Genomic DNA, 15,742 nt, shown 5'->3' on the forward strand with positions numbered 1-15,742 from the left:
CAGTTCCAGTGTTATGTGTTCTTTTGAAAATAAAGTGTATCTATCTATACACTTTATAGATAGATACAGTGTATAGATAAATGATTTAATGTCATTTCCATTAAATCAGTGTCAGAAAGTATTGAAACAATATTATCGTTTATCGCAATAATTTTTTTGACAATTAATCGTCCAGAAAATTTGTTATCGTGACAGGCCTATATAAATAATGTTTTTAGTGTTTATGTTTTTCAAAATTGGTGTGTTTCCAATAAAGGAAGTTTATTTTTTAGAACTCCAATTACAACTAAATATCAGTTAATGCTTTATTATTAGCGGAACTAATGTTTGATTTGTGCTTTAGGAATGGCACAACTAATGTTTTTAGCTAGAATTGCCCACTACTGCTAATTGAACATCAAATAATCTCTTAATAGAGCCAAATGGAACAAATTTAGATGTATATTAGATTTTTGAGGCTCTACTGAAAACATATTTTTCCTGGAATTTTTACTTTGTTTTAAAAGAAACTTCTTTTTACATATTTTTCATAAAAAGAAGTTTTAGAATATGAGCAACATCGTAGCACAAAATAAAATAATTGAAACTGTGCAGGCATCTTGGTTGTTTGCATAACGCTGACTAAACCAGATTTTGTTAATATGTGTTGCTCATCACAGTGAATCACAAACGTCCTCCTTTAAATGAGTCACCATCATAGTTTTAAAAAACAGCTGCCATTTGGAATAAATTAGGACTTTGAAGGCAAATATCAACAGTTGAGGTTGAAGAAATTTTAAACCCTCAAAGCTCTTTTTGCCTTTCATGTTTCTAATATTAAGCATTTTATACTACAAGAGTATGTTTAACTTATTGGTTGCTAATACTAGAGTGTTTACAAAGAGCTCAGATGGTAAAAACTGACCAAAAAGTTCACTTTTATTCTTTCAATGACGGAATTGGGAACAAGATTATTGAAACGCTGAGAGATATACCTTCTGTGTTTGTGTGTATTGCCTGTTGTATGCGTGCATGTGTGTGTGTGTTTCAGCACCAGGAGCAGGGACAACTGCAGGAGTTATTATCAGCCGTCAGAGTTTGTCTGACTCGGTTAGCCTGCACTATAAAGGTCCATATAGCAACCCATCCTCTCCTTCTCATAATAACCCTTGTTCTGTCTTTCTGTCCTTTCTTTGAACTCTTTCTATATCTTCTTCCTTATTGCTTTTATTTGTTTTTTAAAAATCCTTTTTTTCCCTTACATTGTGTTGTTTAGCTACCTGCTTATCCAGCTAGCTAGCTTTGTTCTTGTAGCTAACAGTAGAGATGCACTGATCAAACATTTTTACATTGCTTCTGATACAGATTTTTGCTGATTCAGTATAGACTTCCCAAGATAACATAAGTTCTAATTTAAGCATGAGATGTAGAAATGTCTGTTAATATTGCTAAACCATTTATTTTCCATGTCAGGTAGCTAGCAGTAGAAACAGAACGTAGCCTGCAACATGCTAAGGTTTGCTGCAGCTCAGTTCACTCTTGTACCAACATTATCTTAGAATTGGAGTAGCTCAGTTACTGTAGTTCCGATTTGTTCTTTTTGTCCACTTTTCTTTATAAGTTTTATTATTTTTCAAATTGAGTCATTGCATGTTTGGACTGTTATTCCATCTGGTTTTGAGTGCTGTGCAACTGGAAGGATTTTTGCTTTTAATTTTTTTTACTTTAATGCAGTTATTATGATGCATAACTCTGGCAATAAGACGCTTTTACAACTGGGAGCAGCTGATTATCATACCAAAGCTCGAATAATCCTGAAGTATGGCCCCAGAAGAGGTAGAAAAAAAACATCTCTCAAATTATGAGACCACACAGATTTAAAGAGGAGCGGAATGCTCCAAAAGTAAAAAAACGGCAGCAGAGTGGAATGAGCAAAACCTATCAAAGTATCCTGTGTTAAGCAGAATGACTAGCCGGCAAGCTACCATAGAAATTTTAAAAGCCTTATACTGAAAATGGCTAACTATAACAATTATGTGCTTCATAACATCTTTCATACTGTAGCGTTTTTGTTGAAGCCTGTGCTGGTCTGCCAAGCTGAAAATTGTCCAATTGTGTCTCAATGCATCTTTAGCTAACACTGTTGACATTTTTATGGCGTTCTTTGCTATGCAAGGCTACTTCACCTCACGTCACTGTAGTCCCGCCTTAACTATTGTTGTTTCAACCTGACAGGAAGCTGGGAGAGTTGTGTTAAGTTTAAAAATAAACGGGTTTAATGTGAGCGAGTGTGTGCGTGTGTCTGTTCTCCAGCGTCTCTTTCACTTCCTGTCCCAGTTTGTTTGGACTTTTCTGTCTCCTCAAAGTTGTCTATCTCTTCTCTGTTATGGGTTTGATTGTCCCTCGAAGTGTCCTCCTGTCGGTCTATTGGCTGGAACACGGCATCCACATTGCATTGTTTCAAGCGACAGAGTGGTTTCTAACGGCACAGATGGTTGTCATGGGTACACAGATCTGCCCATGTTTATCCCAGTGCACTCTTCCCTTTTCCACACTCTGTTAGACTTCCTTTATTCATTCAATCATTTTAACCCAGTATGTCAACACAAGAGAGTCCTTTGTGCAAGCTCCGCCCCTCCGCCTTCAGCAGCGCACATTGCTTTAAATAGATTGGTAGCAGCAACATCCATTCCAGTAAAAGAAATCTGAACTTTTTGCAATTTTTTTGAAATGACAAATTTAGGAACACGGATCATATGCAACACTGAAGATGTAAAAACCGAACCAATATATGAAAATATACTTTATATTTTTATTTTTTAAAGTTCACTATCACTGTATAACAAATTTTGCTGGATAACAAATGTTCCCAGTAATTATTGCGATAAATAATAATGTTTTGAGCCCATTTTCAAATAATATGATGATGGAATAATAATTTAATGTTGCCCTCTCAAACATCAATAAATGCTGATTTTGTAAACATTAATACTATAACTGGAAGTTATTTTAAATATCCAAGAATAAACACACAACACGCAAAAACAATAAATAAACAGAAATCAAAACCACACACAAATGAAACATGAATTGCATTCAATTTAAATTCAAAAACACTTTGTTGATCCATAGAGGAAATTAAATTACTAATTAAATAAAATGGATTATGATGTCTCTGTAAACAAAATTACTCTTCAAAAAATGTTAGTCATTAAAATGGTAATTATTGAATACATTTTAATTTATTAGTCTATTAATTAATTAAATGCTTTTTCTGACTGAAGGAGCAGTTGGAAAAAAAATGAGAAAGAAGACCAAGAGCAGATTTCTGCACTTACAATTCATCTGAAACTCCTATACCAATACGTTATTTTTTGCCTATAGTTCTTCTCCCAGCCATATTTTTTCACCACTAAAACATTTCACAAGGAATAAATCAAATGAAGACGAATCTAAAATTTCAACAAGTTTGGAGAAAGAAAATTATAACATTTTAGAAAGATGGTGGAAACACTCCACCTCACTATGTAGAGACAAGAAAACATACATTGCTAGAAGACTGAAATGTATGAAAAGGTTGTGATTTTGTTTTAAATAAAATTTATTGAAAAAAAAGGCTTTTATATTGATTCCTTGTTCCCTTTTGTTGGAAACATGCCAACAAGTTATGCTGCTCCGTTATTGGAAGGGGCGGAGCTTGTCTTGATCACCTGACTAATGCGAAACGTGCTGCTGCTGCTGGTGTTGTTGTTTAGTTGTGGACTGTAACCCGTAGCCACCGACCCTCTGACCCCACTTCGCCCTCATCGCTGTTCCTTTCCTGTACGCCATGATGCTTTGCAGGAACTGCGGGAGATCCACAGCCGGCAGCAGAGGCAGAAGCAGAAGGAGTTGGAGGGAGGCGCTCAGTCACTCTCTCAACCTTACATGCAAACGGCAATTGAAAGGAAGTCTGCAGAGCTGCAGGAGGGCGGGTAAGACAGGAAGAAATACTGAAATGTTTGATCTTTTTTGTTTTGGTAAATAATATGACCTTCTTTGCATCTTATTCTTGCCAACATCCAGGTCATTGTCAAAGGAAGGAGTTTCCTGGCAGGGAGAAACTGGAAGCTCCGCCCCTAAAGTTCCTAGCCCCACCTCCATGTCTGCGTCACACGCCTGGCTAAACAGAGTGACTCAAGAGGAAGAGGAGAGGAAGAGGAGAGGGATGGAGGAGGAAGAGGAGGGCAGGAAGGGGGCCACCTCAGTGGAAGAGAAGGATGTGGAGAGCAGAGGAAAGAAGGACATGCAGGACAAACTGAACAAGTTGTTCAGCCAGCCAGCCGACCCCTGGTCTTCAGCAGGTGAGTTACAGCTGCTGCTGATTGGGATTCTCCTGAATATGTGGTTGGAATTAAATGGGAAGTGGTTATATCAATCAATCAAATTTTATTTGTATAACACATGTCAGCAGCAAGGCATTTCAAGGTGCTTTACATAATTAAAGAAAAAATAAAAACAGCATGTGACATTGAATAAACAGTAAAAGAGAAAGAGATTTTGGAAAAAAAATAAAAAGATTAAAAAAGATAAAAACATACTTTTGTTACGTAATTTAAGCGCCTGTCGTCGCCGGACTCCGCCGTCCATTTAACACGGGTATTATCCAGGCCTCGTCGCCTAACAGGACAAGGTATCCAACCTTGCAGCACCAGGTTCCATAGAAAGAGGAATAAAAAAAATTAATAAATAGATAAAAAGTAAAGATAAAAAGATTAAAAACATTGAAGACATCAAAACCCACACTCCAATCCTAATTTAGCCATAAGCAACTCTAAACAGGTGGGTTTTAAGTTGAGATTTAAAGGCACCCAATGTTTCAGCAGTTTTACAGTTTTCTGGAAGTTTGTTCCAAATTTGTGGTGCACAGAAGCTGAATGCTGCTTCTCCTCGTTTGGTTCTGGTTCTGGGGATGCAGAGCAGAACCAGAAGATCTGGGGGGTCTAGACTAGTGGTTCTCAACGTGGGCGGTACCGCCCCCCCAGGGGGCGCTGGGGACATTTTTACAAAAGTGGGGCTCTGGGATGCCTTTGGGGGGCGTTTGGTCGAAGGTAGACTTTACACCAGGGGTCCCCAAACTTTTTCCTGTGAGGGCCACATAACTTTTTCCTTCTCTGGTGGGGGCCGGAGTCAGTTTGTAACAAAAAAAGTGGGACGATTGCAGGAGTGCCTAAATGTAAAAATATTTTGTTTTCCAGAAAGTGCAATCAAATAACTCTCTCTGGGTTCTTTACAGAACAAGTCAGAAAATAAATAATAAGACTATTAATGACATAAATAATGAAAAAATCCAGGAAAGATTATAGTCCGGATTTTCCGAACTATGAGCCGCACCGGACTGTAAGCCACAACCCCAAAGTTTGTTTTTTTTTAACCAGTAAACATACACATCTATATGGAAGCCCATTTCCGCCACTCTGTTATAAAAATAATAATTAATAATAAATAATAATTATATCATTATAATGAGATAGTATCTCATTATTTTGAGATAATTTATTTTATTTTTTTAACAGGGTGGCGGAAACGGGCTTCCATACATCTAAGCCTCGGATATCTCTGCCACTCCAGGTTTTCCACAACGATGTAGCAGCAGCAGAGGGGGGCGGACACCCAAAATTTGAGTCATAACAGTTCAATTAATATCACATTTATTATGGTTGAAAAAGAAAAAGTTGCCAAGATTTAACAGAACTGATTACGGTAGTTTCCGAGCTGTAACTGTAACAGTAAAAGTGCTGATCTTTCGTGTTGCTACTAGCACGTGCTAAATCAGTGGAACCTGTTTATTACCGTGGACCGTCAAGACTTGGAAATTTTGTTGCGGCCTGGGAGAGGGGGTGGGGGCACAAACAGTCAGATAAGGCTGTACTTAATGTTGGTTTTCCCATTAAGTACTGAATATGCCCTATTTAGGTTGTCTTGGCCCTTTTATCGCAACCTGTGGGGTTTTCCCTGACTGGGAACGAGAATAAAACCTGCTGAATGTGACAGGTAGCCAATCAGAAAGCGCAGTGACGTAAGAACAGAGGGGAATCCCAAACAGCTGACATATTGTGCAACTGAGAGTCTGGTGGATATCGGAGATGATATGTGGAAATGTTTATTATTAAATCTAAAAGATCATTATTGTTTATTCAGTTAAAAATGTTAACTATGAAAAAACATTCACCTCCAAATCATAGTGCAGCAAATAGAGCGGCTGCTCCCGTCGTCTTTCATCCACCGCCTTTTCTTTTTATTACATATTTTATCTCTTAAAATGACTCCACAAACTATAACTATTGCTTCTACATTGTTATCCGTGTTTGCTTATTCTAAATTCCTGCTATTTTGGGATTTTTTACTGGATTATCCTCTGGAATCGGGATGTTCGTGACTGGAATCAGTTTGTGACGTGTGGCTGAACATGAACCAATCGAATCTGTTGGACTTTTATCAGCTCTGTGGTCACAGAGATTTGGAGAATAGGCCGACAATTCTTAAATTTTGCCGTCTAAACCAGACTTACGCCTCAAAAGCTCTACTCCTCTCCTCTTGACCACTGCCCAAACGCTCTGACTCTGGTCGCTATGGTAACGTTTACATATCCCTTCAAAATAATATACAGAAGCGCCACAAAAGCGAACATTTTACTTTCGTGAAAATTTTAACTCATGATAATGACTAACGGGAGCCCTGAGCTTGTTTCTCTGCAACGAGACGATCCCATCAGGGAGTGATGAGAGACAATAACACCCAAAGTGTTGCTTATATCCACAGCCTGCTTGGTCTCTTCCTGGCAAAACAGCTTGAAGCTTCATTGTCTCATTAGCAGTCGGTCGCCGCATGTTACGCAGAGCAGGCTTGTAATGTGGGACTCACCTACCGGTCCGGGATAAATCCATTCTCCTGTCTCTTCTCTGGGCCTTTTCCCCTTCGCAAAGAAACTTTCCAAAGACATCTGATCTGTTTCTTACTCATTTTGCTGCTTGTGGGCTCAATATTGGCACGCAAGTAACCAGACTTCCAATGATTCACTTTCTGCTAAAGAGCCCCCTGGTGGTTGAAGAAAAATCCACATATAAATGGCTTGTAGTCCGGAAAATACGGTATATGAAAAAAAATCTAAATGCTCTCTGGTATTGTTCAGGGGGCCGGACCAAATGTGGAGGCGGGCCGGATCCGGCCCGCGGGCCGTAGTTTGGGGACCACTGCTTTACACCTTAAATGCACAACAATGCCAGTTTAGACTTTGAACAACTTGGTAAAACTGTATTGTGTAACATTAAATCATGCTTGGCTGCAACTGTATCGATGGCAGTTCTTCTTCTTTTCAGTGTTTGTTAGCTTCTGTTAGCTTCTTGGTGCAGCTCCGTTCTCCTGCTACTGGTAGCTAAAATCACGATACCCTCACTGTGTATCCCTCTGAAAAATGAACCCATTTAAATAAATAAATAAATAAATAAGTCCCTCCATGAGTGATACTACAATAGAGAGCGTTCATTTTATAGCCTTAAAACCAGAGCTGTAAGAGGTCCAGTATGAAACGGGGGTGATAGAACAATGGTACCACAGCACTTTTAAATTTCAATAATCAGAATGCAGAAATTGTTTCAGTTGTTTTAAAATGTTTATGTCAGTCTGCCTTTTCCCCATCGATACGCCCTGCGCCTTAGGGGCTTAAAAAAAAAAAACACATGCACATTGTGCAAAACTCTGAAACAGGAGAAGTGGGATATAAAACGGAGCGACGAACTAGCAACAGGAAAGAAACTAAAGTGGACATTGCAATAAACCAAGAGAGGATAATACTAATCAAAGGGAACTAAATGGAAATGAATGAAGAACAAAATGTATGGAAGTAAATATGTGCCATCAGAATTTGAATAAAAAAAGCATCTGAAACTTGAATGTTGTATATTTGCGCTTACTTTTTTAATTTCAAAATTAATTCAGAATACAATTTGACCTAAAAAAAAATTCTGTGTCATTATTTGTACATGTTTGCAATTTTCATTTGTTAAAAAAATTCACATTCCTATTTCAAAGTGATGAAATTTTCAATATATATATATTTTTCAGTGTTAAAAAAAATTCAACTTTTAAAAATTCAAATGCAATATTTTTAGTGTCCTAAAAATTCTACTTGCTCAAATTCGCCATCTCAAATTCAGCGTCTAAAAATTCGCTGTACAAAAATGGCAAGGTTACTTCAGGTCACAGACATTAGCAGTCGTTGTCAGATTTCAACACTGAGCCAATCACATGACCCAAGTGTCTTGTTGAAGAAATACCAGCATCACCGAGGCTAGCAACCGCGGAGGCGAACGCAAACCCAACCTCAACGGTGAGTCTATGCTTTCATATTTCTGTAGTATATTTTATTTTGCGCATGAATTTTGTTGCATGATATTAAAGCTTGATTTAAAACACGGGTTTGGGCCGTTGTTAATCTTACACCATGTAATGCTGGCATATTAGTTCTCGCTACCTCCTAGACCCCCTCTCCCCTTCTCTTGGCTGTCCACACCCAATTTTCCCGTGTTTTATTTCAAAAAGGAATATCACTTGCGCCAAGTCTAAAATCTTTAAAGATAACTGATGGGGGGCGACTTTCTGGGTTGTTTGTATGTTGACTGAGACAGGCAGTCTTAGTAAAAGTCGTAATTTTCCAGGAGATGCTACCGCTAATGTAGCTAATATGGCTGCCTTGTATGCTTCAAGGAGGGGCTGTGAACTCTTCCGACATTAATTATAACCACAACCCCATTTTGTTCATCTACTGTATTGTTCATGTGACTTCATTTATGAATAAATTAATAAATTTATGGTCATTATAGTGTCATCCAAACTACTGCTTCTCTTATCTGACAAGTGTTGATATATACTAATTTACATTGTTTTTCTTTGCAGTACAAAACGTTGTTCTGTTACCTAGCAACATTAGAAACGACCTCCTTTGTTTTTCCATTTGATTTTAACTCATTAACTCAAGAAAATATATGCTTGCAAGTACAGCTGTTAACTTATTTTAGATTAAATATTATTGTGATTTCTCAATACTGATCTACTGATTTCAGATTCTGTTTTTATTTTACTGACAATGTTTTTGACATTTTTTTTTTTTCTTTTTTCTCTATTCAAGGAACTTATTTTGGATCATATTTTTGATACTCTGTGATTGTTTGGAGCCATTTCTATTTCTACAATTATAGATGGTCCTGCAGTCAATCATTTGGCCACAGGTGAAGAAGCAAAGTGATGACAGCATTTATGTTATTTTGAGAATAAGGCGTGCAATACATACATATGTTGGCACAGTTGTCAAAACGCTGGTTTGTTAATAAAATTTGACTGACCTATCTACCTACCGATCTGATAATCAGGTCGTCTGCAGGTCATTTAGCTCCACGTTCTCCACGAACATGCTGTGCGCGAACGGAGAAGGGTGACCATCGTCCGGCCACGCCCCGGCCCAGTGGCGGAAGGCTCTCCTCGCCGACCCAAGTCGGACTGTTTTTTTAACATTTTTTATGTCAACAAAGTGGCTTTAGATATTCATCCGGGGTGCTTCGACTAGGGTTACATTTAAAGCCGAGGGGGGGAACAGAGACTGCGGTGGCAGCGTGTCGGTTGGTCTGTGTTACCCAGAAAGCAGTTGGGCACAATATCGCAACACCAACACTGTGAGTGAAGCAACGACTGGGGCAGCCTACTATATAAAGTACTTGGGGACTGCTTCTTTATTATTATACATCCACATTTGTAGAGAATGGAACAACCGTACAGGTGGCGACCATAACTGTAGCATCTATTCTATAATCTTATAATGCGGTGTGTCTTATATATGAAAAAAGTTTTAAAATAGGCCATTCATTGAAGGTGCGCCTTATAATCCGGTGCTCCTTATAGTGCAAAAAATACGGTATTCAAAAGACGTGAAATTACCCACTGAGATTTTACTACAATTTATGGTATTCTTAAATATTGAAGCCACGCCTCCTCCTTTTTTGTGTTTTCTATTCTCACTTAAAAAATTGTACGTAGGAGGCGCTGATTCAATTAGTACGATTGGTTCATTAATGTCATTCAACCATGTTCCTGTCAGAAATAAAACATCAATATTATGCTCAGTGATAAAATCATTAATTAATAGAGCTTTAGCACAGAGAGATCTGGTATTTAAAAGAGCCAGTTTAAGTGACTTGGAGGCTGAAAGTTCTTCACTCTGAGGTTCCTTTAGGCAGGGGATCAGTCTGAGGTTTGAATTAAGACCTCAGACTATCTAGAAAAATTGAAGGTGCTAGTATGGTGCGCTCTATAGTCTGAAAAATACGGTAATTGATTTTTAAAAGATTTTTTGAAAATGAATTATCTGCAAATAATGCCATCTTCGAGTATCTGCTGTAGCAGTGACTAGCGGCGTAATCATGTAATGTTCTTACCACTAGATGGCAGTAGGTACGGAGCATTTTACATTAAAACAAGAGAATTAGTGATGCATGAATGTTACAGGTAGCGGTGAGAGCTACCTGTATCTGAATCTAGAAAGACTGTGATGACAGTGATGGAAAAGACAGTGAAGCTCAGCAGTAGTTGGAAAGAACATGAGTCCATTTCCCACAACATATCTGTGTGAAGTGAGCTTCTCAAGCCTGGCTACTATAAAAACTAAAAACAGAGAGACAGAGATGTTGAGGAAGAGCTTTGTCTTTCTTCAATTTCTGCCAGGAAATCAGCAGTTTTCATCCAAACATTCACAGGTTTCACACCAGGTGGGTAAAATATACAGATATTGACATTTTGTACATGCAACTCTTCATATTGTAACAGTGAATATGAAGTGAAATGTTTCCCAAATAGTATTGCTTCTTTCAGAATAACAATTATTTTCTGTATTCTGGCTAAAAGAATGCTTGTGGATTAGTTTGTAAAACACTTTGACGTTTTCTACAACTTCTTTAAATTTAACACCACAGTGTTGTGGCTGTTCAGGTGTATTTTTGTAGTGGACATGTTAAGTGCAATTTGAAATAAGAAATGTAAAATGTAATAAAAATGCATTTTTTGTGTTTATTTGATTCCTATTCAAGAAACTTTGATAAGAATGACTAAATATGTAATATAGGCGGCTACAGAGTATCTTTGTTTAAATTTTTGGTTGGTGGTGTGCCTCGAGATTTTTTCGATTAAAATAATGTACCTTGGCTCAAAAAAGGTTGAAAAACACTGGCTTAGATGAAGTGAGGTCTGCTATGTTAGCGCTAAATAGAGTCGTGCCGTGTACAACCTCTCCGCTGATTTGAGGAAACCAGTGTATGTAAAAGTCTGAAACCAGACTGTTACATACACCAAATAAAAAGATGCATTCACCTTTATTTCTGTTTCAAGTTAAATCAGACCAAGTTCTCTAGTTTTAGGACTGTTAGAATTAAAGAGACACACATTAAAGAGAGAATGTCTCTTTATTAATGTCTTCAAATTTAGAAGTTCATATACAGTACAGATTTATGACTGTCTCTTTAAACAATGAGGGAAAGCCCAGATGATCATCTCATGGCTTACAGCAGTAACCTGCTGTAAGTGGCTCCAAACCCTGGATCACTGTCCAACACTTTATTAGGTGTCTCCTTGCTACTACACACCTGACTTAAATGAATCTCTGACTAATGGGCTTCTGCAACATATCTTAGCATGCAGAGGATGTCATGCAGTCATCTGAATCAGGTGTGTTGGAACACACCTAAGACATAAGGAACAGAACCCTGTGGACCAGCATGGATGTATTTTAAGATCACACCTTAAACATACTTATTTCTTGTTTGACACAATGAGAAAATCAAAAGAAATCAACCAAGATATCAGGAAGAGAATTGTGAAGCTGAGCAAGTCTGGTTCACCGTTGGAAACAATTTACCAATGGTTGAAGGTGCAGTGTTCATCTCTTCAAACTATTCTACATCAGTATAGACATGATATCAATGTCCTAATATGGTACCACTCAGGAAAGAGAAACTTTCTGTATGCTAGAGATGAATGTGTTAATTGTCTCCAGAACAAAAGCCAAAGACCCTTTGAAGATGCTGCTGAAGCTGGAAAGACAGCCATTATCCACAGTGAAACATGTCCTGTACTGACATAAGCTGAAAGGCCACTCGGCAAGGAGGAAGTCATCTCTCCAAAAGAAACATAAAAAGGCAGATTGCAATTTGCAGATGGACACAGGCAAAATATCTTGATTTTTGGAGACATTTGCTGTGGTCTAATGAAGCAAAAGTGGAACTATTTCGCTATAATGAGCAGCGTTACATTTGGAGGAAAAACCGGGATGCTCGTACCATCCTAACTGTCAAGTATGAAGGTGGTAGTAAAATCTCTGGTACAGATTGGTCTTCCAAATGGACAATAACCCTGAGCACAAAGTCAAAGTGGCTTAATGACCATAAAGCTAATATTTTGGTGTGGCCATCACCAAAACATCTCAATCCTATGGAGAAGTTGTGGGAAGATCAAAAAAGGTTGGAATGAGTGTGAAAAGGCCTACAAACCTGAATCTGTTGCACTGTTTTTCTCAAGACTAAGTATATCTGCCTTATGATAAAAAAAACTGTATGTAGTCTTATTTCCTCACTTTGTACTACTTTGATTAGATTTTTAGCGGCATTGGCTGAAAAATACTCCCATCAAATTGCTTGTTTAGTGTTTTTTGCACTAAATCAATCTAAATCAATAAATCAAATTTTTATTTGTATAGCACATTTCAGCAGCAAGGCGTTTCAAAGTGCTTTACATAATTAAAATAAAAACAGCATGTGACAGTGAATAAACAGTTAGAAAGACAAAGAGAATAAAAAAAATAAAGTTGAAGACAAAAACATTAAAACCCACACCCCTTGTAGGACTTCAGTTAAACGTCTCACAACTCAGAGTTTTAGTTAAAACGCCATTTAACAAGGATTCTCACACCTTACAGTTTTAGTTAAGATTTTATTTAACAAGGATTCTCACACCCCTAGATATAGATTCGTTTAACTGGGAGGTTTTCCGGGGGGGGCTTTACATAGACAGTGTGAAAGAAAAATAAAAAGAAGTGGATAACTAGATGAAAAGTAAAGATAAAAACATGGAAGACATCAAAACCCACACTCTAAACCTAATTTAGCCATAAGCAACTCTAAACAGGTGGGTTTTAAGTTGAGATTTAAAGGAACCCAGTGTTTCAGCAGTTTTACAGTTTTCTGGAAGTTTGTTCCAAATTTGTGGTGCATAGAAGCTGAATGCTGCTTCTCCTCGTTTGGTTCTGGTTATGGGGATGCAGAGCAGAACCAGAACCAGAGGATCTGTGGGGTCTAGACGGTTGGTACAACAATAACAGATCTTTAATGTATTGTGGTGCTAAACCGTTCAGTGATTTATAAACTAACATCAGTATTTTAAAGTCTATTCTTTGAGCTACAGGGAGCCAGTGTAGGGACTTTAAAACTGGTGTTATGTGCTATATCTTCCTGGTTTTAGTGAGAACATGAGCAGCAGCGTTCTGCAGCTGTTTGATTTGTTAGTCAGACCTGTGAAGACGCTGTTACACTAATCAATGCGGCTAAAGATAAATGCATGGATGAGTTTCTCTAGATCGTGCTGAGACATCAGTCCTCTAATCCTAGAGATGTTCTTCAGGTGATAGAAGGCCGACTTTGTGACTGTCTTAATGTGGCTCTGAAGGTTCAGGTCAGAGTCCATCACTACTCCCAGGTTTCGGGCTGATCGCTGGTTTTTAGTTGTAATAACTGAAGCTGTGCATTGATTCTAGTTCGCTCCTCTTTAGGTCCAAAGATAATAATTTCAGTTTCGTTTCTGTTCAGCTGGAGAAAGTTTTGGCACATCCACACATTTACCTGTTCTAAGCATCTATTCAGTGATTGGATGGGTTCAGAGTCACCTGGTGACATCGTGATGTGGAGCTGTGTATCAAACAAAACAAAACACTGGAAACAGTTACATTTATTTTATTTGACCATAAAACAGAAGAGCAGTAGTCTTTGTCTTTGCCCAGCTGAGCTTTAATAAAGGCCTAGTGGGCTTTTATGTACGTAGTTCTGAAAAGTGGCACGCATCTTGGTCTATGTCCAGTGTCACCTTCAGCATGGTACATCATGTGTATTGTTTTTTTGGTCACAAGCAGCCTGAATTTGTTATATTTCTTTTTCTCTGATCTCTCTACAGTAGACAAGGCTCCTGGCCCAAGTCTGTTTGACCAGAAAGCTTCTGCCAGTGGCTTCGAGCAACAAAAACAGCAGCAGCCAGTGAAGGTGGTCTACTACAGGGCTCTGTATCCATTCGATGCTCGTAGTCACGATGAGATCAGCATCCAGCCTGGTGATGTCATCATGGTGCGTACTTAGACCCATTCACCTCAGAAAGAAACTTTAGAGAGTGCTTTCGACATAGGTTCTTTTTCGGTTTCTTGGGCTTCCTCCTGCAGTGTGCTTGTGTGTGAAAGACGGGTTGCTTTTATTAACTTTTTCCTCTCTCCTCCGCTGTGCATACTGAAGGTGAAGGGGGAATGGGTAAGTCCTTGCCCCTCACCCCCGCAGCCCCGCCCAATGCAGTGTTGTGTGCTTCCACCAATCACAAACCAAAAACAAAAGAAAACGCTTGCTGCCATTGGTTCATCTCATGTCATATAAATGTTTTTCCATTTACCAGTGGATGAATGTAATTGACTTTGCTTTTCACAAAGTCATCACAGATAGATGTCCAGTGCCTGTGAAAAGTATTGAATGTTCAACCATTTGACTTATTTAACAAATCAATCAAAATCAACTGAATTTTGTTTTTTTTTCTTCTTTTTTTTTGACCAAAAAAGTTTACAACATTCTTTTGCTAATTCTGTCATTTGTTTGTCACAAAAGCCAAATTTTGTTAACCATAACTGATTTGTAAAACTAAGAAAAGTGGAAAAATATCCAAAGGGGTGAATACTTTTCATAGGTAGCCAAAATGCTGCCAGACCTCTTGTATTTTCATAATCAGTGTGACCATCCCATAGACATGGATCACTTCACAGCTAAAATGACTTGTAGTTATGTGTGTTTAATAAATATGGTTGTGTCGTTTTTAAAGGGGCAGTATCATGTAAAATTTACTGAGCTTTACATCATGCTATGTTATTCTCTCATCAAAAACAAACCTGGAGTGTTACCTTAATTCTTCCATTTATGTTTGAGAAAAGCTGCAGTTTCCAAGCTTACGAGCTTGGAAACTGACAGAGCAGCCTTTCCTCAGTTATCTCACTCAGCTCCTTCAGACTAGCCAGCAGCAATTTGCAAAAACCTGGTGGTACATTCAGAGATGTGGAATAACTTCATAAACAGGTCACTAAATATGCAAGACAATGCAAGTCTGGTTGGGTAAATGAAACAAATCTGCTTACTGGAATTCTGCTCTGAGAAGCTGAACTTAAGATGTTTTATTATTTCTTCTCTTCAACGGTGAATCTGAGTTACAGCTAAGCCGGAGTGCCTGCAGGCGTACATGTTATTAAGGGTGCATTTACACCAGCCACATTTAGTCTGCTTTAATCCAACTCTAGTTTGTCTGCTTTGAAAGTCTGGTTTGTCTGGGGAGGTGTGAATGCGTAATAGAACTCTGATGCGGACCAAAAAAAACAAACTGGTCCACCCTAAAATCCTCGGTCTCGGTTTCATTAAAGTGAACTCTGGTGCGGTTCAAGTGCATACGAGAA

The 15,742-nt window shown here is 38.2% G+C and overlaps 1 protein-coding gene across 7 annotated transcripts in view; it reads left to right on the top strand.

Annotated features, from left to right (window-relative positions):
* itsn1 (intersectin 1 (SH3 domain protein)) overlaps positions 1 to 15,742 on the top strand; it is a 78,707-nt gene that overhangs the window by 34,089 nt on the left and 28,876 nt on the right. For 5 of the 7 annotated variants that reach the window (XM_008429021.3, XM_008429027.3, XM_008429026.3 and 2 more), the window contains 4 exons: positions 3,823 to 3,953; positions 4,045 to 4,322; positions 14,221 to 14,387; positions 14,550 to 14,564. In XM_008429021.3, the coding sequence (XP_008427243.2) occupies positions 3,823 to 3,953; positions 4,045 to 4,322; positions 14,221 to 14,387; positions 14,550 to 14,564 (591 nt within the window). The remainder of the gene's footprint in view (positions 1 to 3,822; positions 3,954 to 4,044; positions 4,323 to 14,220; positions 14,388 to 14,549; positions 14,565 to 15,742) is intronic. The other 2 variants (XM_008429023.3, XM_008429029.3) reach the window with 1 other exon arrangement.

This window comes from Poecilia reticulata, chromosome 15 (genome assembly GCF_904066995.2).
Source record: "Poecilia reticulata chromosome 15, P_reticulata-male-v2, whole genome shotgun sequence".
Classification (NCBI taxonomy): Eukaryota; Metazoa; Chordata; class Actinopteri; order Cyprinodontiformes; family Poeciliidae; genus Poecilia; species Poecilia reticulata.